Source organism: Eupeodes corollae, chromosome 2, assembly GCF_945859685.1.
Source record: "Eupeodes corollae chromosome 2, idEupCoro1.1, whole genome shotgun sequence".
NCBI classification, from domain to species: Eukaryota; Metazoa; Arthropoda; class Insecta; order Diptera; family Syrphidae; genus Eupeodes; species Eupeodes corollae.
The window spans coordinates 103,183,407-103,206,287 of NC_079148.1; the positions used below are offsets into that span (position 1 = coordinate 103,183,407).

The window sequence follows — 22,881 nt, forward strand, 5'->3', positions numbered from 1 at the left end:
AGACTAGAGAAAACTTTTGTCTACTGATTTTCGTATGCCAACTCTTTTGAATTATTAACCTTAGCTTTTTTGAGCCTACAGAAGAAAAGTAGTATAACAAACACATAACTCATTAAAGCTTAACAATCTTTTTGCTGATGTATTCAAAGAAAAAGAATAAAATATAAATAAATCAAGTACACCGTTATGTTAATCATGCATCAATATTAAATTCAATTCTACAATAATATATGTCAATGGCTTGATCAGCATAATGTTAAGCAGTACAGACAAATTGTTTCCTCCGTCCAAAAAACTGTGTTAGTTAATTTTAGCCATTGTTTCTTATTTTCAATACAGATAATTTTATTTTAAAAAACTCCCTTTTGATGATAATGTCATTTTATTTCTATTTCATTATGGGTACAATTACATTTTATAGAGATGTTCTTATTTTAAACTTTAAAGTTTTAAATTTCTCTTGTTATTTTATTAACATTAAAAAATTTTAATTTTCAACAGTTTTATATATTTTTCTGTTTAAAATTTAGACAAAAAATACAAAGAAATACAAAAATGAATTATACAATAATAATAAAATTTCTCTTAAAAAAAAATGATTTACAGTAACACACGTAGATAGTTTTTAGTTTTCAATAAATATATATATTTTTTTCATTTAAAAAAAATGATTTGTTTAAAATTTTACTATATATATTTTATTTATTTAAATTACATTGTTTACTTAGTGTGAGTCCAGCTTAATTTAACATTGATAAATAGTTTGATTTATTTTAATATATTGTTAGTTTAGAAAAAAAATTAAGATTTGTTTTACATATTTAGCACAAGATTCGTCGTATTTCGTGATGTCCATCAAGATGAATATTTTTTAAAAACCATTGGTGAAGTTGCTAGTTGTTTTTGTTTTAATTTATTATTATTGCTGATGAATTCTTTGTTGTTTTTGTGCCTTATTCTGTGAATGTAATAATAATTATTTATGTACGAGTAAATCAAAAATTAGAATATATTTATGAATGAATACTATTCGGGTGGGTAAGTTGAAATGTAGCAGATATTAAGACTTATGCCATTTGAATGTTTCTACTTCTAGACAAAAAGTTTTTTAAAACTTCTATGACTTGCAGATATTCGGGGCGGTAAAATGTTAAATGGCTTTAAGAACAAATTACAAAATTCAAATGTTGATATATGTATCTTTTTTCTTTCTAAGATATAGAATTCAAAAATCAAAGTTACTCAAAGAATTCTAGGAATGAAGTCCTTATCATAACATCTATCTTATGTGCGGTTAAGGAAGTCTTTATTCTTCAAATTCATATTCTTCTTTATAAGTAGAAAAATGGTGATTCTACATATGTGGACTTGTGTCTATCATTAATGCTATATTTGATATAGGAATTCTTGCAAATAAATAATAAAAGAGTAAATAGTGAAATAATGTTTCCAAAAGCAAAATATATAAAATGTCTACCAAAACAAGACGTTTTTGTCTAATTAACAGAATTATTAAAATACATATCTTATTTGAAATTATGCTATTTTTGTATATTAACTTTTAAAGACATTTTTTCAAGTTTATTTTAAATAAATTAAAACTAGCTGTTTTATGCAATACTTTCTCTTAAAAATTTTGTGCAGAATTCAAGTTAAAAGAGTTAAATAAATAAGTAAAAGATTTTATTGATTAAAGCAAAATAATTTAAATTTAAAGTTGTAGTGCTTATTAGGAAAAAAAGTTACATTGGGTTTGAAGGCTTGCTTTTGTTTAAAGTATTGATCGGAACTGATTTTAAAGAAAAATATAAAAACAAAATAGTTATTTTATAAATTTTAGTCCCTAAATAATTGATATAAGATTGATGAACATTTAAAAACATTCCAAAATTAAACTACGCATATTTTTAAATTGAATAAAAATTATATCTACAAATGAAAACTACGAACAATATAAAAAATATTTAGTTTAGCAAAAAAATTCTCACTTGAGTCCAAAAATCGGTACTTATGTTTCTGTGTGTTTTGTTTTGTGTTTTATTTTATATTTTATTTGATCCATTTTCAATCGATTCCAATATTTTGATGCCAATTTTATTAGTTTTTGAATAATTTATTGTTATCTGGATTAACAGCTTGCTTATAGATTTCGTCCGAAAACAATTCGCCTAGGATTTGAGGACCATACTTAACGAAAGAAATAGATGCTGTTTCTAAATAATTTTGTTTGTACATAACAATATAAAGTTGATTTCTACATACATACATATATAATAAAAAACCATTCCAAAAAATAAAATATTTAAAATTGCCAAATGGGAAATATTTTTTGAAATGGTACCTAATGGTTTTGAAATAAATACCTAATAAATTAATAACGTTATACATATCTTGAGAAAAATAATGCAAATCGTCCCGTTTCTAAGTATCACGTAATAACTACTTTTTGATTATTAAATTATTTAAAACTTTTAGTAATTTCGTAATTGATAAACTTTCATGTTTTAAAATACTGAAATAAATTCTGAAAATTTATTCGTTTTGTGCAAGTATTCAAAAAGGTTGTAGATACGTCGTCTTTAAAGTAAAAACGGGACGATATGAGGTTTTGATATTGTATTAACCAAAACTTAACTAAACAATTGCTATTGAACCTGATTTGGAGCCTGCAATGGGGTTTTGTCGTTTAAGTCAATAGGCTGGCATATATTCAGCATTTTCATAATTAAAAACAGACATTGGAATTTTTTGGCAGGTCATTTATAGCTTTCATTAAAAAAGTCTGTCATTGAAAAAAAATTTCTGATTATGAAAGATTAAGCCACCGACAAATTTTTAGTGTCAGAAATCTGTCATTGGAATTGTATGAAATTAGAGCACAAATCAGTGGAACGATTCGTTTTGTAAAAGTATCAGCTGTTCAGTAAAATGAATTTCCGTCCGGAAAATGGAAAAATAAATGCGTAATTACACTTTTTTCAGAAAAAAAAAATGTTTGTGTGATTTCCGATCGATCAGTCTATAATTTTTATTTCTAAACAAAGGGAAACACCTTCAAATTTTGATTCAAAAAATGTTCCGGAACGATTTCAATGATAGGTATAACTGTCCCCTTATAGCCATCATGGTTTTATAGTTATAGCTATCATTGGTTTTATCATTAAAAGTATGGTTTTGAGAATAAAAGTGACTAAAAGAGTGACATTTTCAATCGTACGAAAAATGAAGCTGATCAGTTGAAGATTTGCTTCTACTAAAAAAAATACATTTTTAGTTTTTCAATTATGAAATCGTTTTCAATGAACAGCTGATGGTTTATTTTACGTTTCGGAACATGGGACGACTCAAAACATTTTGTACTCGTAGCTGTCAGTATTATTTTCAATGTTCAACTCTCACCTCAAATTTTTGATTACCATAGGAAAATAACTGTCCAATGAAAGAAATTTTCAATGATAGTTTTGACCAACCTGTAAAAATTCAATGATTGGTTTCAATGATCAAAACCAATGATAACTAAAACTGGGATTTTATTATGTGCTTCATCTGAATCATTTTGTTTGACCTGAACAAATATTTACTTTTAACTTATATTTAAAAAAGCATCCAAAAATTAGACAAATATTTCAGTCCTGAATAACGAAATAAATGAATTCACAGTAGAGGAATAGTGAATTGACATTATTCCGGTTAAAATAATTTTTCTAGTAAAACTCATAATAGGGTTTACGGCTTATTTTTAAATGAATAGAAACAATGTGAGTAGATTTTTAATTTAAATTGATCTGTTAATGCTGGTACTGCACACTTAACATTTTTGTATATATTTCTAAAGTACACTAACCTATTTTTATAGTTTTTTTTTTGAAGTTATGTTACTGTAATTTTTTAATTTCTTTTAAACCATCTGATTATTCTCAAAAATTAAAACAAGCAGTAATATCGAGATTTTAAAAAATGTGTTGAAGGCCGAACTTTATTGGAAAATATTTTCTAGGTAAGGATTTTAAGAAAACTGTATTTTTTTTTAAAAGGGCCGTACAAAGTTATTTTTGTAAAAAACAAAGGTCATAAAAATGAAATAAGCTAGTACGAGTACCACAAATGAGATATTAGGAATATCTTTTATTGAACTAAACAAATTGTTTTTGATTTAATGAATATCATAACAGATTTGAACTTATGCATATTTACAACTCTCAACCATTCCTATGTGCGAGTTGCGAATAATGTTATCAGGGATGGAGGGGACCTACAGTTTAAAGCTGATTTCAAACGGCTTATTTGAGAAAGTGCTTTTCATGATAAGAATTATTCTTGGAGGATTAGTAAATTCCTCACAAAAGGTGAAAAAACTTTAAATGCCATAAACAGGGTTCGAACCCAAGACCTTTGTCTTGAGACTATTACGCACGAAACATCACGCCACCGGTACTACACATTTCAAAGCTTATGGATATTAAAGGTAGCAACGTCAGAATCTCGACAGATAACGATTGTAACACTTTATAAAAAATGAGAAATTCGATGACGTTGAAAGCTATTTTGTTTGAATGACAAGAACTAGAAACCACTTTAAAATTACTAAATTTTCTAGTATTTAGAATTTATTTTATAATAATTTGCTAGTCAAAACATCACATTTTTGTAAATTTTAAATAAATTTATTAAAATAAGCCACATCAATAACGTTTCAATGCAATATGTGATAATTGTAAATCAAATAATTCACTCACAAAACATGTGCAAATTTTGAATTTAAGCGTAAATGTGCTAATGTGCCTAGACATAGAAAAAATATTTACCTATGGTTTGACAAATTTAAAAAGCGTTGACATAGTTCAGCTTTTATTTTTTATTTTTTGAGAAATACCTGATGTTTCAATGATGAATGCACAAATGTGTTATATTTTATATTTTTACAATTAAAACATTGAGTTGGACATTTTTTAGAAAGCACTTTTCGCACTTTATATAATGTATGTAAAACTGCTATCGTGCTTAAGAGAAACCACAAACCTACGAGATCACCCGTGTTTTGTTGGAAAATCTATCTATAGTATAGTAGGATTTTACACGAATGACAAAAACAATATCCCTAATATGAATACTACCTATAAAAGTTAAAGTAGAATCTTACTACGGATGGGTTTTCGACATTTATTCGAGTCTTGAATGGATCTTATGTGATTTTATTCTCAATTGTAGGTACAATTGATATTGCATTTGTATCTCGATGGCTGTGTTCGTTGAGTAGTTGTGAATTTGGGATAAAATGTTTTCCATTGGGGAACAAATCAATCTGTTACTGTTGATATTATTTAGTTTTGTTAATGAAAATGGACTGACTGAGCTTATTTTGCTACGTTTCCACAAAAGGTTTATCTCAGTTTAGATTAAATAAATCTTTTTGGTGTTTCCACCGAAGAAGAAGATTAAAAAATGATTAAGTTTGACAGCCATTTCTCAAATGCAAATGGTGTTTCGATGTTTCTTATGAAGTGCAAGTGAGATAGTTTGATTCGTGTTATGAATGAATGAAGAACTAAATAGTTCAGCACCATATGCTACCTACTCCATGTGCAATTTTGTTTTTTTTTTTAATTTGATCAAACCAAAACTATATTTTTGTACACAAACATGTAAATAAACAGACCATAATGGATTATATGTGAAACCAACTCCTCCACACAGGTTTTTCTTCACAAATTTTGAGTCAAATCAAGCCCATTTCAACTCGATTCTTTTATACAAAGGATTGAGACGAGCTTCAAGCTCGCTTCAATACCACAAGTTAGTGTAGTAGTCTACGAACAAACCCCCTCCTTCAAGGTTTTATTTTATGTCAAAGCTGCATTTGTTAATTGAACTTTTTTTTATAGAATCTCGATTTCCAGATGTTTTCTTACCATTTTTTTCTTCAAAATTAGCCATTTTATTAGCTTAGTAAGTTTTTTTTGCTGAAGTTACTTATAACTTTTTTCACAAAACTTTCTTCTATTTGTGTTTTTTAATTGTTATTTTGACAGGTTTTCCTTTAGTTGTACCAATTTTAAAATGCAAAAATGTGGCTACTTGCGATGGGTTTTCTTGGGAATTTTCTACTATACTATTTATAAAATGCCAACAAAAAATACGGGTATCATAGTTGTTATCAGTTAAAGTAATAAATAGAGATAACATAAAACTCAACTATTCTAGCAGCTCTAAACTCATAATCGTAAGGTCGTTTATTGTGTTCAGTTTTTTGTGTATTGAAAAGTTTCAATTTTCTTAAACCACAAAACTGCAACGAAATTGTTTATATTTTAATTCGCCAAGAAGCAAAGCTTTGTCTAGAATCATTCGACAAAGAATTCAAAACTAACATAACTTAGCCCTCCAATGGTCAAATTTAGACAGTAGTTATTGAAAAATGGACCTTCGAAAACAGGCGTATCATATTTGGGCAGCTGTCATTTTAAAAAATGTCGCTATAACTAGCATTGATGCAATATTCGCTCCAACAACGCTTTGAAATTGTTAAAATTTATTACAAGAATGGTGAACATTTTTTAATCATAGTTAGAAGACAGTTATATCTATCATTGGTTTTGAACATTAAAAAATTTGTTTTGAGGTTTAAAAGTGATCAAGTAAGTCAAACCAGTAATATTTGGTGTAAAAATGAAGAATTTTTCTTCTTTAAAAAAAACTACGTTATTGAACCCAGAACTTTTCTTTTAGTTCATTTTCAGTTTTTCAATGATGAAATCGTTTTCAATAAACAGGTGGTTACTGTTTCGACATCTCGGAACATAACCGTTTCGCTGAAAGCGTTTCATATCCTTTGAATTCAAAGCTTGGATACCAATCAGGAAAATGACAACAATTTTCAATAAAAGCTATAACCAACCTGTTAAAAAAATTCCAATGATTGGTTTGAATAATAAAAACCAACGATAGCTATAACTGGACCCTTTGCAACTTTTATCGAAGAAGTGATTACAACTGACCACCGAGATCTTGTAATTTACCAACATTAGACTTTTTTATTTGAGGCCAGGTGAAGGGCATATCTCAAAAGATCGTCCTTTTTTGGAAAACTCTTTCGCTTTAAGAATTTTAAAAGAACTTTAGAAAATCTAACGCTCTTAAGAACTTTCCTAAAAAATTTAACTCTTCCAATAAATGATTCAAATATTTACTTCAAAATCTTGCTACATAACAACTTCATTCTTAAACAGTTACTAAATTAAATTATTCTCATAAAATTCAACTAACCTAGATTTAGTATTTTAGTAAAAGAGGATTTTTCGTTTATACGAGTATAATATTACTTTTTTAACATCAAGATGTCCATTTTGTTGAAACCACTTAATTTTTAAGTTTTAGCGTTTTTGTTTTTTGTTTGTTTGTTGTTTTGTTTTGTTTTTCTTTTTTAAAAATATTCTTTGATTCAATAAAACCCTTCGTCGGAAACCAAATTATTATCAATCAGTTTAAGCGCAAAAATTTGATTAGTCCATCGAAAACCAAAACCCAAAAAAATATATACACATTTTATGGGAATTCCTTATCCCGCCAGATGTGTTATATGTAGATAGATGTGTGCCATCTCATAGTTATGCATAATTTATATAAAAATAATATTTTCTGTCGATTTGTTATTATGAATTTATTGTTGTTGAGCATTTTTAGATGCGTCCATTGTCTTCATAAAGTAGGTTATCAAATCAATTGGCAATGGAAAAACGATGGTGGAATTCTTTTCGGCCGAAATCGTATTCAATGTCTGTCGATTTATTATTATTTTATTTTGTGTTTTTTAAAGTGTAATATGGAAAAAGAAAAGAAAAAAGAAAATTTATTTGTTATTAATTTTTAAACAATTATTAATAAATAGAAGTTAACAATAGCAAAAATGTGAAGACAAATATAAAACATTACCTGTAGATAACGTAGTTGAAGTGCTGCTGGAGAATCTCCAATAACTTCAGATGCCTCACGTAAGGCACGTGAGGCTTTTTGTTCACCTTCGGCTGCAATAACTTTGGCACGTGCCTCTCGTGCTGCCTCAGCTTCAGCTGCCATTGCACGTTGCAATTGAACAGGTAGTCTGACATCCTTGCTGTAGAGTTGATGGAAATAAAAATACAAAGAACATTTAAGTTTGAATAGTTGATAGACATAAGAAGTTCAAGCAATTGAAACGAAGAATTTGCAGACATTTTAAAACTGCATAGATGCCTTAAAAGAGAGAATACATTTCGAAACTATTGATATTCTAAAACAAGTGTTGTTGCTACAAAAAGGAAAAATTAAATATGAGACTTATATGTTCATTAATCTTAGTTTGAAACTTGAAGAATATGATATTTTAATCCTCTGGGGTGCTTAGACCATTAGAAAAGGTCCGTAGACTTTCGGAAAATTCAATATCAGACAACTGGATGTGTCACCAATAGTTTAATTTTAAATCGTGAGTCATTTTGTCACTAAAAGCTGTTTTCCATTCGAAGTCTAGACAAAGAGACCAAGTGCTTGGAACCCGTAAATCGTAAATAGTGTTATTAAAATTCGGGTTTCCAGACCCAAGGCAAAACAGAGAGATGCTGGAAGAAGATACAACGTGGAACGGATACAATCGCAAGAGATCGCCAAATCCTTCTCCAACCAAGTTACAAGTAACCTCTCTCGAAGTTCTCTGCCGCCAACACAATGTATCGAGAACCAGTGGCAACATTGCCAAAATGCAATCAGAGAAGCTGCCTCTGACTTGCTGGATTTCAATCACCCACAAACAAGGAACCCCTGCTTTTATAAGGAATGTCAGCAAGCAAATGCAGCCAAACAACAGGCACGCAAAGCGGCACCGCAAGAAGGATGAGAGCTGCTCACGAGCTGTATGAGCAGAAGAGGCGAGAAGAACACCGACTTCGCAGGAGGAAAAAGCAAGAGCATGAGAAGCGTGAGGTTGAAGATTTTGAAAGATTCAAAAGGAAAAATGAAGTTCGAAAGTCTTATGAAAAAATGAAACGAAATTCACAAGTACATAATCTTTGAACCAAAGGCTGCAAAGACGAAAGTGGAAACATCTTAGTGGAATCGCCGTCAATGCTGAGGATACAGAAGGACTTCTGCAGACTGTATAACATCGACGACGAACCAAATCCGCTATCATTCAGGATTATCCATTCAACATAGACGACGAAAGCCAACAATCCCGTCCTCCCGACTTTGATGAAGTATAGATTGATATATCTAAGCTAAAGTACAATAAAGTCGCTGGAGCCGGTGGCTTGAATGCCGAGCTCTTAAAAACAGCTGGAGATAAGTTGGTTAGTGGCATGCATCAACCTTATCTGTAAGATATGGTCAGAAGATAGCATGTCCGATGAAAGCAACCTTAGTATTGTTTGCCCAATACTGATAAAACAACCTTTAAACTACACCAACTATAGAAGCATCAGTCCACTTAACATCGATTACAAATTGTTCTCTGCCGTAATAAGTGAACGTCTAAGGACCATCTTCAACAACCTGATAGGTCCTTATAAGTGTGTTCTTAGATCAGGAAAATTCAACAGTCAATCAAATATTCACATTACGGTAGATTCTTGAAAAAACCCAAGATCATCAAATCGACACCCACCATCTTTTTATCGATTTCAAGGCCGCATTTGATAGCATCTACAGAGGAAGGTCTATTTTTGGCATCCCAGCTAAACTCCTCCGTTTGTGCAGGATGACCACGGAGAATTCACGCTGATTGGTTGGAAACAACTTTAATGAAACTTTCGATGTCAAAAAAGGTTTTAGATAAGGTGATGCGCTGTCATGCGATTTTTTTAACATCGTACTTGAAAAAATAGTGCAGAGCTCCCACGTCAACACTAGAATCACTATCTTTCAAAAGTCTGTCCAATTAATGGCATATGTTGATGACATTGACATAATCGGAAGAACTCAGCGTGATGTCAATGGGGCTTTTGTGAGTATTGAGGCAGAGACGGAAAAAATGGGTTTAATGGTTAATGAGGGCAAAACATAGTACATGCTATCGTCAAGAAAGGACATACAATACCGACGTCTTGGTCAAAACGTTACCATCGACAAGCGTTACTTCGAGGTAGTCAAGAACTTTGTCTACCTAGGCTTCGCTTTGAACGCAGAAAACAATAACAGCGCTGAGATCAAACGCAGAATAACACTGTTTCTTTGGACTTAAAAAGCAATTGAGGGGTAAAGTCCTCTCTCGAGGGACCAAAGAGTCGCTATATAAACCCTTTTATCCCCGTCCTGCTATACGGTGCAGAAGCATTGATTATGACAAAAGTGGATGAAAGTACCTTGAAGGGTAAAAGTCCAACGACTAAGATGGCTGAGTCACGTAGAGCGCATGAAAACTAATGCTCTGGCCCGGAAAGTAATCAAATTCACACTTTGTTATTTATAAAATAAAAAAGAGGCTGGGATGCGACCCATACTGATAACTTCCCATCCCGTCTATCGATTTTTCTTGCTTAAAAGTTTGTAGGTTTTTGTGTTGAGTTAAAAATTTTAATTTTAATAGATTTTTAGTCGAAAACAAATTTGTACCTGCTTTTTTTTAAGTTTTTACTAATTGGATGAATGAAATTAATTTGAGAGATATCAAGAACTGAACATCAATTTTTACCAAATTTGCGTACTATTTCTTGTAGATTTTATTTTCTTATGAAAAAACGAACTGTTAGATTCTTATAAAAAAAAACTACTGAATATCGAAAACAATATTTTCTGTGAAATACAAAAAGTGTGAAACAATATTTTTAATTTTTGAAAAGCTAAGTGAGTCGAACGTAAATTTTGACCAAGTTTTGATTTTTGAATTTATATATTTTTGTTTTTTTTTTAGGTTTTTATTTTTTGTTAAAAAAAACGTCAATTAGATTTTTCTTAAAATTTTACTCAATGTTGACAACAATATTTTTAAAAGATAAAAGTAGTTTAATGTCAATATCTTGAAGTTTTGAAATAATATTTGAATCGAAAATCAATTTTTACCAACTTTTATTAGTTTTGTTTAAGGTTTTTATTTTTTGTAAAAAAACTGTCAATTCATTTGTCTCAAAATTTTTCGGAATATTGAAAATAATATTTTTTATAAGTTAAATTAGTTGAGAGCCATAATCTCAAATTTTTTAAAAGATAATTGAGTCGAAATTGTTTCCAACTTTAAGTGATGTCTTTTTAGGTTTTTATTTTTTATAAAAAAACCGTCAGTTCAAGCTCTCGTAATAAGATTCTACTTAGCATAGCTAGTACTGTGGTAGGGAACATTTAAAAAATCACAGCATAAATAAAAAACGTATATAACAAAACCATACAGTCAATATTAAAATTCAAGACAACAAAAGCAAAAAGTATTGAGTTTAAATTTATTCTCTGAGGAAGAGGTTTAAGATCAATTGAAATGCACCCCGACTTATAAGATGGAACATTAGAATAACCAAATATTTTTCATAAGGCGAACTTTATGAACCTTTATTAAACTTTTTCTATACGACTAATGCTAGACGCGGTAAAGGGTCTCCATGTAACAGAACAATATTCTAAATGTGGTCTGAAAAGACTAAAATAAAGGTCTTCAAAATCTTTAAAATTAACAAAGAATTCCCTTTTGAAATCTCATGATCTATGTGATGTGAAAAATTCATCTTAGAATCGAAGAATACGCCTAGATTCTTATAGCAATCAAATCTTTTTAAAATTTCATTTTCGAGTTTATAATTGTAATATACTTATTTATAATTATAATAATTCTTACTGTTAAAATATAGTGCATTGATATTGCACTATTTAAATAAATTATTTAAATCAATTTGAACTTGTTTTAGCAACGTTAAGTGAATTTATGAAACTGAATATTTTCAAATCGTCAGCAAATAGAAGACATTTAGAAAAAGTAACATGTAATGGTAAGCGTTAATAAAAATGATAAAAAGAAGTGGTCCAAGGTGACTACCTTGAGGAACACCCGAAAAATTTATAATTTCCTTAGATAAGGCATTATAAATTTTTGCAACCTGTTTTCTGCCTCCTACTAAATAGCTCTTTATCCACATTAGAAGCTGAGAGTTAAATTCATATATCCTTAGTGCTCGTAAGAGAACACTATGTTGAATGCGGTCGAAAGCCTTTGAAAGCCTAAATAGTGTCGACTTCAAAACGTGTTTCCAACTGTGATAGAAGCAAAATTGAAAATATTGATAAATTTGAAGTAATGGATATACCTTTTAAGAATCCAGGTTCTTAAACTGAAATGATCTTGTGAATAAGATTATATAATTTTTTTTCACTACAGCTTCGAAAACCTTAGGAATTAACTGCAGTTTTGCAATTGGTCTTTAATTTTCAACCGAACTTTGTGTATCTAATTTATTAAGGCAGTTATTACAGAGTACTTCCAAGCATCTAAGAACTCACCATTCCTTTAAATAATAAATAAATTGGGTGGCGCAACAGTCCGTTTGAGAACTAGGGCCTAGTGACTGGCAACTCTAAACCATTCCTGTCTGCGAGTACTGTTGTCAGCAATGGCAGAACCGCAAATTTGAGAAAGCACTTTTCATAACAAGATTAACTCTTGGAGAATTTGTCAATTCCTTGCAAGAGGCAGTACCCGTGAAAAAAACTTTAGACGGCACAGGCAGGGATCCAACCCAAGACCTCTCGCATGACAGTCCATCGCACTAACCATCATGTCACGGGTACTACCATTCCTTTAAGAAAGGTTAAATATTATACAAACTTGAGTAGCACGTATATTAGTACAAGTTTTTAAAAGAATTGGGGGAATATTGTAGAAGTTCTTGTAAGACATTGTCTACAGATAACTGCAAATTACCAAGATCAAATACAGGGATCTGAACTTATTGTGTTGGCATAGTCTAATTATTTGAGATTAATAAAATTAGATTAAAAAAACTACGAAAAGTTATTTCAAATTATATTAATATAATAAGGACAACACATTATTATAAGTGAAGCTATTTGGTCAAAATGACATGTTTATATACCTCCAGCCTTGATTTATAAAAACTGTTAACTAAAACTGCCAAATTAAAAAAAAAATTAACAGTCTTATTTTAAAACGCTGTAAAGAGCCTACATTAAGTAATGTAATCTCTAAAACGCCACTAAACGCAGAAATGCTATTTATAAAACTAATGCAAACTTATGGGGCTATGCATCATAATAAGCTTAAAGCGTTTTGAGGTTGAATAGAGCATACATAAGGAAATTATTGTTAGTTTTATTTTCTAAATGTAATTTTGATTTCTGTCCATTATTGAAATTAAAAAGAAAACAATAATGGCTTTCGAGTTAAGCTCGGAATGTTTACCTTTAATGATTTGTTTATAGATTCAAGACCACGGATTTAGCCAACCTTCACTTTGCCAAATTTGTAAGCGAGCGTCAAGAGCATTAGCTACCAAAAGACCTTTGTTCATTAAGCAACTTCTATCTTTTTTTTTCGGACCAGCTAAGAACTATGAACAAGTTCTCGCAAATACGGGAGTTTCCAAAGTTGGATCCTAAAAGAAGGTGGACCATCAAGGCAGTACTATATAAACAGAAAAGAGTACTACTCACTGAATACCCATTTAGTATGCGACGCATGCCTAAAAATGAATGACATTTTTTGCCGCTAGAAAAGCAGCACTTATGACTCACAAATTTTTAGGGAAAGCAAAATCAAACAATCCAAAGAATTGTTTCGTCCTATCATCGCACTGAAATCGTTGTTACGGGCGATTTCAATGTACACAATTCTTCATGGCTTCAACATTCGGGCCAGTCAACACCAGAAGGAGTGTGTGCTGAGATCTTCGCTGTTTTAAACCACCTAACTCAGCTGGTCAACGAGCCCACTCGAAAATCGGACGTGGTAGGCCGAGCAGAAAACACTCTTGACTTGTTTCTTACCTCTGGCCCTAGTAAGTACACTATTAGTGTTCTATCTCCTCTAGGCACATCTGCCCATTGTGTCATATCAGCAAATTTCTCGTGTAAAAACTCACCAGTTAAAGAAAGAGCTCCTATGAGAACCGTTTGGCAATACGAGAAAGCCAACTGTTATTAGGGTTAAGAAGGAAGCCAATCCAACTGAGGAAAACCGGAATAAGTTCAAACAAGCCAGGAAGGCCTGCAACGCCCATATTCGACGGACCAAATTTTTACATGACCAACAATTCAAGAAATATCTTGAAGAACGGAAGCTTCTTAATGACCGACAGTATATGGCTTTCGTAGCAATAGGTCCACTGGTGATCTCATGGTTCATCTCACCGAACAGTAGAACAAATCTTTACACAGTTTTGGAGAAAGTAAGATTATTGCACTAGATATTTCAAAAGCATTTGATAGGGTTTGGCATCTGGCCCTCTTATCGAAAATGCGTGATTTCGGTTTTCATGAATCCCTCCTTCATTGGATTAGTAATTACCTTTCGAACCGTTTAACACAAGTTGTATTGGATGGATTCAAGTCTGAAAACCACAAAATAAATGCTGGTGTGCCCCAGGGCTCTGTTCTATCTCAGACACTCTTTCCCATTTTTATTAATGATCTCCTGTCTGCAACATCTAATCCAATACATTGTTTCGCTGACGATAGTACTCTTAGCTTTTTATATTCGTTTTCAGATTCACACCCCTCTTCTTCGGATGTGGAACTGCAACGACAAAATATAATAAGCTCCTTAAATTCCGACCTAAACAGCATTGTAAAGGGTGATTTTTTTGAGGTTGGGATTTTCATGCATTAGTATTTGACAGATCACGCGGGATTTCAGACATGGTGTCAAAGAGAAAGATGTTCAGTATGCTTTGACATTTCATCATGAATAGACTTACTAACGAGCAACGCTTGCAAATCATTGAATTTTATTACCAAAATCAGTGTTCGGTTCGAAATGTGTTTCGCGCTTTACGTCCGATTCATGGTCTACATAATCGACCAAGTGAGCAAACAATTAATGCGATTGTGACCAAGTTTCGCACTCAGTTTACTTTATTGGACATTAAACCAACCACACGAATGCGTACAGTGCGTACAGAAGAGAATATTGCGTCTGTTTCTGAGAGTGTTGCTGAAGACCGTGAAATTAATGTCGATTCGTCGCCGTTCGCAGCAATTGGGTTTGTGTTATTCGACCACATGGAAGATTTTACGCAAAGATCTTGGTGTAAAACCGTATAAAATACAGCTCGTGCAAGAACTGAAGCCGAACGATCTGCCACAACGTCGAATTTTCAGTGAATGGGCCCTAGAAAAGTTGGCAGAAAATCCGCTTTTTTATCGACAAATTTTGTTCAGCGATGAGGCTCATTTTTGGTTGAATGGCTACGTAAATAAGAAAAATTGCCGCATTTGGAGTGAAGAGCAACCAGAAGCCGTTCAAGAACTGCCCATGCATCCCGAAAAATGCACTGTTTGGTGTGGTTTGTACGCTGGTTTAATCATTGGACCGTATCTTCCAAAAATGGAAGAACTGAACTTGGTTGACATGTGGTTTCAACAAGATGGCGCTACATGCCACACAGCTCGCGAGTCTATGGCCATTTTGAGGGAAAACTTCGGAGAACAATTCTTCTCAAAGAATGGACCGGTAAGTTGGCCACCAAGATCATGAGATTTGACGCTACGTCAAGTCTAAAGTCTACACAAATAAGCCAGCAACTATTCCAGCTTTGGAAGACAACATTTCCGAAGAAATTCGGGCTATTCCTGCCGAAATGCTCGAAAAAGTTACCCAAAATTGGACTTTCCGAATGGACCACCTAAGACGCAGCCGCGGTCAACATTTAAATGAAATTATCTTCAAAATGTAAATGTCATGGACCAATCTAACATTTCAAATAAAGAATCGATGAGATTTTGCAAATTTTATGCGTTTTTTTTTTTTTAAAGTTCTCAAGCTCTTAAAAAATCACTGCTTACAATGGGGAATAAGAAACCGCGTGGAATTTAATGCCTTGTATCGTTAAAGCGAAATATACCCCCCCCTGCTATTATCCATAAATGGCACTTGCATCGAGGAAACTGAACATCTGGATATTCTTGGTATGTGTATCACCAACCACCTTTTGTGGAACGATCACATACGCGATGTCGCCAAAAATGCGGCAAGATGTTTGGGTTTTCTAAGGCGATGCAAGAAGTTTTTCTCCCCCTCTGATCTTGCTGTTATTTACAAGTCTTATATACGTCCAAAGCTTGAGTATAACTCCCATATCTGGGCTGGTGCTCCTGCAACTTACTTAAGACTCTTGGATAGTATTGAAAGTAGAGCATTTAGATTGATTGGTGATATTACCATCATAAGATCATTTACGTCACTATAACATCGTCGAAATGTTTCTTGTCTCACCCTGTTTTACCGTTATTTTAATGGTTTATGCTTTAGAGAAATAGCCAGCTGCATTCCTCCCCTTAAACAGTTCAACCGTAATACTCGCGCTTCTAGGAAAGCTCATCAATATATCCTCGAGCCCATCTTCGGTCGTACTGTCAAGTACAGAGATTCGTTCTTTAGCCGTACTATGCGAATGTGGAATGCCTTGCCACACTCTGTCTTTCCCAGCTATTGCAATATTCAGGAATTCAAAACCAATGTGCACCGACATCTCCTTTCAACCCCTCTCTCCCTTTTCCTAGTGCTCACACTGTGTCTACATAATAAGGGTAATATATCCCCTTGAGTGTGCGCTTATTATAAAAAAAAAATCAAACAATGATTTGATGATAAGGTTGTCTGCTTGAGGGTGGTGTGTACCCTTGTACTAATATCCTCTTTACCCCATTTTGAATCCTCGAACGGATGCTGAAATAAGATACAATATATCTCATATTTGTAACACGGTGGAAAGATGCTTTAGCGTCTGTAAGTAAAGATTCTGCATTTTGTTATCAGGTATGAGGTGCTCCTTAGAAAATGCCAAAACAACTATTATAGCCTTAGCAGTTCATCATAACTTGGTAATTGATTTCCAGGTTGTTCTTCCACCCCGACACAAATTTTTATATTTTATTTGTTATGAAAACAGCTGATTTGATACACAGATAAATGGAATAGATTGCTCCATTTTGGTACTTTTTTGACTTAAGCATTGTATAACTAAAATGTATAGCAGAATTTTTTATAAATGGGAATTTTCGCAACGTTACATAGAGCCTACATAGATCCTTAGTTCTGTAACTATTCATCTGTTTAGCGAATTCTATTAAATAAGACACTAAGTGTTATGCGTTTATGAAGTTAAGGAAACTGAATTTTTTAAAACAAGGTACATGTTAGCTAGTTAAAGGCACTGAAGAATCATTGTTCCAAAATCAATGATGGCTTTTCTTTTAAAACATTAAAAATTATGAATTCTTATTTTTTTCAGCATTTTATGTCAGGCTTTAATTTGGAACCTAAGTATGTTTTATATCATAAATGCATTACATAAAATACATCAAGAACATTCTTTTGTTGTTTCTTCTTAAGTGAATTCTGCCATGATCTTTGTCTTCATTTATAATTACTTCTGTCTTCTTATTGTAACATTCATAAAAACCAAAGGCTCATAATACGCGCATAAAGAAACAAAAACAAAACATCATAAAAAGAAACAAAATTATAATAAAAATAATCATTTGAGTTTCTTTTCTTTTTATTGTCATGGTATTTTCAAGAACTTTTCAAGAGCTGTCATATTATGACACAATATGCTTATTTCTTGTATACTTATTTTTAATCTTCTTAGTTCGTTATTCTTCCTATCGTCAAAACCATTATTCTAATGATTACATCTGATATTTTTGCGAGAGTACTGCCATGACACTGATTGTTTTTTATATGCAAATTTTCCCATCCCAATCCGATTCCACTCGTGCGTCGCGTCGTCTCTCGGTTGCGTCACGCTGCCATTGCTCCGTCACAAAACAAAAACATAATAATCCAGAAAATAAAACATGAACCTTAAAGATTTTCCTACAAATTGTTTTTTTTTTTATTAAATTGATTGAAATGTAAATTTAAATTTCAAATTCATTCAAACTTGTACTCGCATCCTCCTCATATCGTCAACCTCATCGTCAACCTCATCGTTTTCGACGTCATTTATACAAAAACCAATATAAACATAGAAAGGTTTTCACCTCAAGAGTTCTTATCCATCATACACATATGTATCTATGTGTATAAATAAGAAACATACAAACAATAACAAAAAAGGATATTGTTTCAGTTCTAGAGTAACAATCAATCAATACTTTTTCTCCAACTCATTTGTAGCATGTATATGTGAACATTTGTACATTGGTGCAACTTTGTGTACCGTAAAGTAATGTACATTGTACATTTGAGTGCTGCACAAATATTTGATGTAAATATACGAGAACGGAAGCAACAAATGGTAGAACAAACTCAATAAACCGAAATCAATAAATAAACATTGTTCCATACAACATATTGCCAAACGGGCTACTGTGGCGTATACGTACTATTTTGTATTTGTTTTGCATTTCGCAATGTTTGAATATATTTTTGTGTATTTTTTCTCGATATTGAGTGAGAAAAAGCAATATACCAAATCAAAACAATAAAACAAAACTTTATAGTTGAAAAAAAACAGTGGTGGGGGGGGGGGGGGGGGTTAGAGCGCAACACGAGATACGAGGTGCTTGCAAAAAGAGAAATGCCAATTAAATTCATCATATGTTCAGTACATACACTACAAATATGTGCCTCGAAAGCAAACTAAAAATGTAGATTTGTATGCAACCGCAATTTATAAGGATTTGCCTCTTGAATGAATATCGTATGTGCAATGCATATATATAGGTACTTACATTTCTACTCGTTCGACTTTGATGCCCCAAGCATCGGTTGCTTCGTCCAGTTGAACCTGTGGTTGTGTATAGGAATAAAAGAAGCAATTTTGTGGTGTATAGTATACAAGTCAAGGACAAAATGTTAAGCACTTATTTTCTAAAAATAACAGTGTGGCCAATATAACACAAAACAATTTAAAAATTTTAATATATATTTTTTATTAATATTTAAAAAATTAAACTTTCAAATTGAAAAAATAAGGAAAATATTATAATTTTGGAAAGTTCTACATTTAGTGTATTTTCACTGCATGAATTTCAATAATGCAAATTTCTGTTTGTTTGGGTTTAATTAAGAGCAAAAGTTATGGCTTTTGCTAATAGGGACTTGACAACTTTGATTTCAATATGCAAATACGAACTGTCAATTTATTCAGCAGACTCAATAAAGCTAAAGAAGACAAATGAGGAACGTCTGCAAATTATACAACAATTTTGCAGATATTCGTAGTCCGAGACCGCAACTTTAAAAGTGTGACAATTTTTGGTAAGTAAGCTAAAGAATTTAAGTCTACATATTTATTGTGTGATGTTGCCGTTTCAGTGAGACAACGGGTTGGGTGAAGTTTTTTATTTTTTATAATAAACACACACTCAAGGGGATATTACTACCCTTATTATTCAGAGGCACAGTGTGAGCACTAGGAAGAGGAGAGAGGGTTTAAAAGGAGATGTCGGTGCACATTGGTTTTGAATTCCTGAATATTGCAATGACTAGGAAAGACAGAGTGTGGGAAGGCATTCCACAATTTCGTAGTACGGCTAAGATCGAATCTCTGTATTTGAAAGTACGACCGAAGTTGGGCTCGAGGGTATACTGATGAGCATTCCTAGAAGCGCGAGTATTACGGTTGAACTGTTTAAAGGGAGGAATGCAACTGGCTATTTCACTAGAGCATAAGCCGTTACAATGACGGTAAAAAACGGTCAGACAAGAGACCTTACGACGATGTTCAAGCGAAGTAAATAAACTTAAGATAATATTATCATCTATCAATTTAAATGCTCTACGGTCAATACTATCCAAGAGGCTTAAGTAAGTTGCAGGAGCACCAGCCCAGAGATGGGAGTTATACTCAAGCTTTGGATGTATGTAAGTCTTGTAGATAACAGCCAGATTAGAAGGGGTGGGATATTTCTTGCATCGCCTAAGGAAACCCAAACACCTTGTGACATTTTTGGCGACATCGCGTATGTGATCATTTCACAAGACGTGGTTGGTGACACACATACCGAGAATATCGAGGTGTTCAGTCTCACTGATGCAAGTGCCATTCATGGATAATGGCAATGGGGGTATATCTCGCTTTAAAGATACAAGACAGCATTGGGTTTTCGAAGCATTAAATTCCACGCGGTTTTTTAATCCCCATTGAACAATGCTATTTAGATCGGAATTTAATGAGCTTATCATATTTTGTCGTTGCAGTTCCACATCCGAAGAAGAGGGATGTGAGTCTGAAAACAAATATGAAAAGCTAAGAGTACTATCGTCAGCGAAACAATGTATTGGATTAGATGTTGCAGACAGAAGATTATTAATAAAAATGAGAAAGAGTGTTGGAGATAAAACAGAGCCCTAGGGCACACCAGCATTTATTTTATGGTTTTCAGACTTGCATCCATCCAATACTACTTGTATTGAACGATCGGAAAGGTAATTACTAATCCAATGAAGCAAGGATTCATGAAATCCGAACGCACGCATTTTCGATAAGAGAGCCTGATGTCAAACCCTATCAATTGCTTTTGAAATAAAAAGTGCAATAATCTTACTTTCTCCAAAACGATGTAACGATTTGCTCCACTGTTCGGTGAGATGAACCATGAGATCACCAGTGGACCTATTGCTACTAAAGCCGTATTGCCGGTCATTAACAAGCTTTCGATCTTCAAGATATTTCTTGAGCTGATAATTAATCAGCGTTTCCATGACCTTGGAAAGAAGGGACGTAAATGCAATCGATCGGTAGTTAGAGGGTGAGGAAGATTCGCCTTTTTTGGTAATAGGCTGAACAAATGTCGTTTTCCTCCGCTCGGAATGAGACCTGAGGAGTAGGGCAGATGAATAAGCTTACGCAGTGGTCTTACCAGCGATGAATAACACCTCTTCAGATTAATAGCGGGGATACCATCCGGACCAGCGGATTTATGTGTGTTTAGATTTCTTAGGACTCTTGCCACAGTACGAGTGCGAAAAAAGATTGAGCAAATAGAATCACTAACTCGCTCAAGTACAGTCGGAGTCATAACACTCACTGGCAGCGTAGAATTGGCGGCGGAATGCCTAGTAAAGATATTAGCTTTCTCTAAAGAGCTAACAAAAGGAGTGTCATTGACAACGAGCGTAATAACCGAAGAAAAGGAAGAATTCCTCATGTTTTTTACAAATGACCAAACATTTGTACTGCCTTTGGGACATTGCAGTGTTTTTTGCCGTAAATTTTGGTTGTGTAAAAATTTGGTCCGTCGAATATGGGCGTTGCAGGCCTTCCTGGCTTGTTTGAACTTTGTCCGGCTTTCCTCAGTACGGTTGGCTTTATAGCAACGGAAACTAACCTCTTTGGCTATAATAACCTCTTTACAGCTCTCATCAAACCAAGCGTTTTCCTTGGGTCTGATACTTTTAACCCTGTTTGGTATAAAATATCTCATTCCCAAGAGAATTAAACTTGTGATCATATCAGCGCTGGCGAGAAAGCATAGTGACCAGTTAAAGATCCTGAAGTAATTATTGAGGCCGTCCCAGTTGGCTTTCTGGTATTGCCAAACGGTTCTCTTAGGAGCTCTTTCTTTAACTGAACAGTTTTGGAACGAGAAATTTGCTGATATAACACAATGATCAGATGTGGCTAGAGGAGACAGAACACTAACAATGTAATTATCAGGGTCAAAGGTAAGAAACAAGTCAAGAGTGTTTTCTGCTCGACCTTTAACGTCCGATATTTGGGTGGGCTCGTTGACAAGCTGAGTTAATTAATTAATAATTAAAAAAGGAATTGGTGCAAAGACCATGTTGTGGTAAGACCTGACAAACATTATCATTCCTAATGTACATATGTATATGGCGAGGCCATGGTGGGAAAATAATAAAGGCACCAAGCTATACCCATGAATAAAAAATTCAGCAGGATCGGAATCCTCACCTACTTGGGTTTCACTTAGTGCCAAAACAGCTGGTCTGTATGAAACAGTATGTCGGTATGCCAACAAAAAATTTGCCCTTAGCCCACGAATATTACAATAATCTACTCTGAATTGTCCAGTCATTGCAAAATAAAAAAAAAATGCCTAAAACCAATACAGATAGAGATGAAAAATAAAATTCACTGAATTGAAACCCAGAATAATTATCAATACCCTTCACTGCTAGTGTTATGCCTTAGCAGTGAAGAGAACCGATCCGACCCTCTGATGCAAAACAGTAAATTCACTAATTCCAATTGTAATTGATACATAAACTAGGCTGTGCAACTGTGGAAGAAGGGGAAAGTAAGGATGGGATGGTGTCAAAAATATACCTGCCTTTCAGGCGTCCGTAGCAAACGATCTAAATCAGTCAATCTTATGTTATGGCGTATTTTTAGTAAATATCTTGATTAACACCCATACAAGTTCAGGCTGACTAAAAAATTTAAATCGAAGAACGATTTGAAGCGACTTATGTTCTCCGACTGGGTTTGTTATCAGGTCCTTATTCTACGTACGTATAAAATTATTTATTTATGCATTCATCATTATGAGATTTAAAAATCGAGAGTTAAACTACTAAATAAATATTCAAATGTGTGTTTCGATGTTCCACCCACATTTTTGAACAGTGAACTTTGTAGACCTTTTTTGGACCATTTCAATTTTCTTAGATTGAATGTTATTAAAAGGATTCCAGATAACACAACACAATAGCATTCCAATATTGGTCTTACGAATGAGATAAAAGTGATTTGAGAACAAACCAGTCTTTAAAGTCTATAC

At 33.0% G+C, this 22,881-nt stretch overlaps 1 protein-coding gene across 7 annotated transcripts in view; it reads right to left on the reverse strand.

Moving 5' to 3' along the window:
- Positions 1-361: 361 nt before the first annotated feature.
- LOC129944275 (band 7 protein AGAP004871) overlaps positions 362-22,881 on the reverse strand; it is a 165,995-nt gene continuing 143,475 nt past the window's right edge. For all 7 annotated transcript variants that reach the window (XM_056053605.1, XM_056053604.1, XM_056053606.1 and 4 more), the window contains 4 exons: positions 18,865-18,920; positions 7,930-8,110; positions 7,264-7,774; positions 362-958 (listed from right to left, as the gene is read on the reverse strand). In XM_056053605.1, coding sequence (XP_055909580.1) covers positions 7,658-7,774; positions 7,930-8,110; positions 18,865-18,920 — 354 coding nt within the window. In that variant the 3' untranslated portion in view covers positions 362-958; positions 7,264-7,657. The remainder of the gene's footprint in view (positions 959-7,263; positions 7,775-7,929; positions 8,111-18,864; positions 18,921-22,881) is intronic.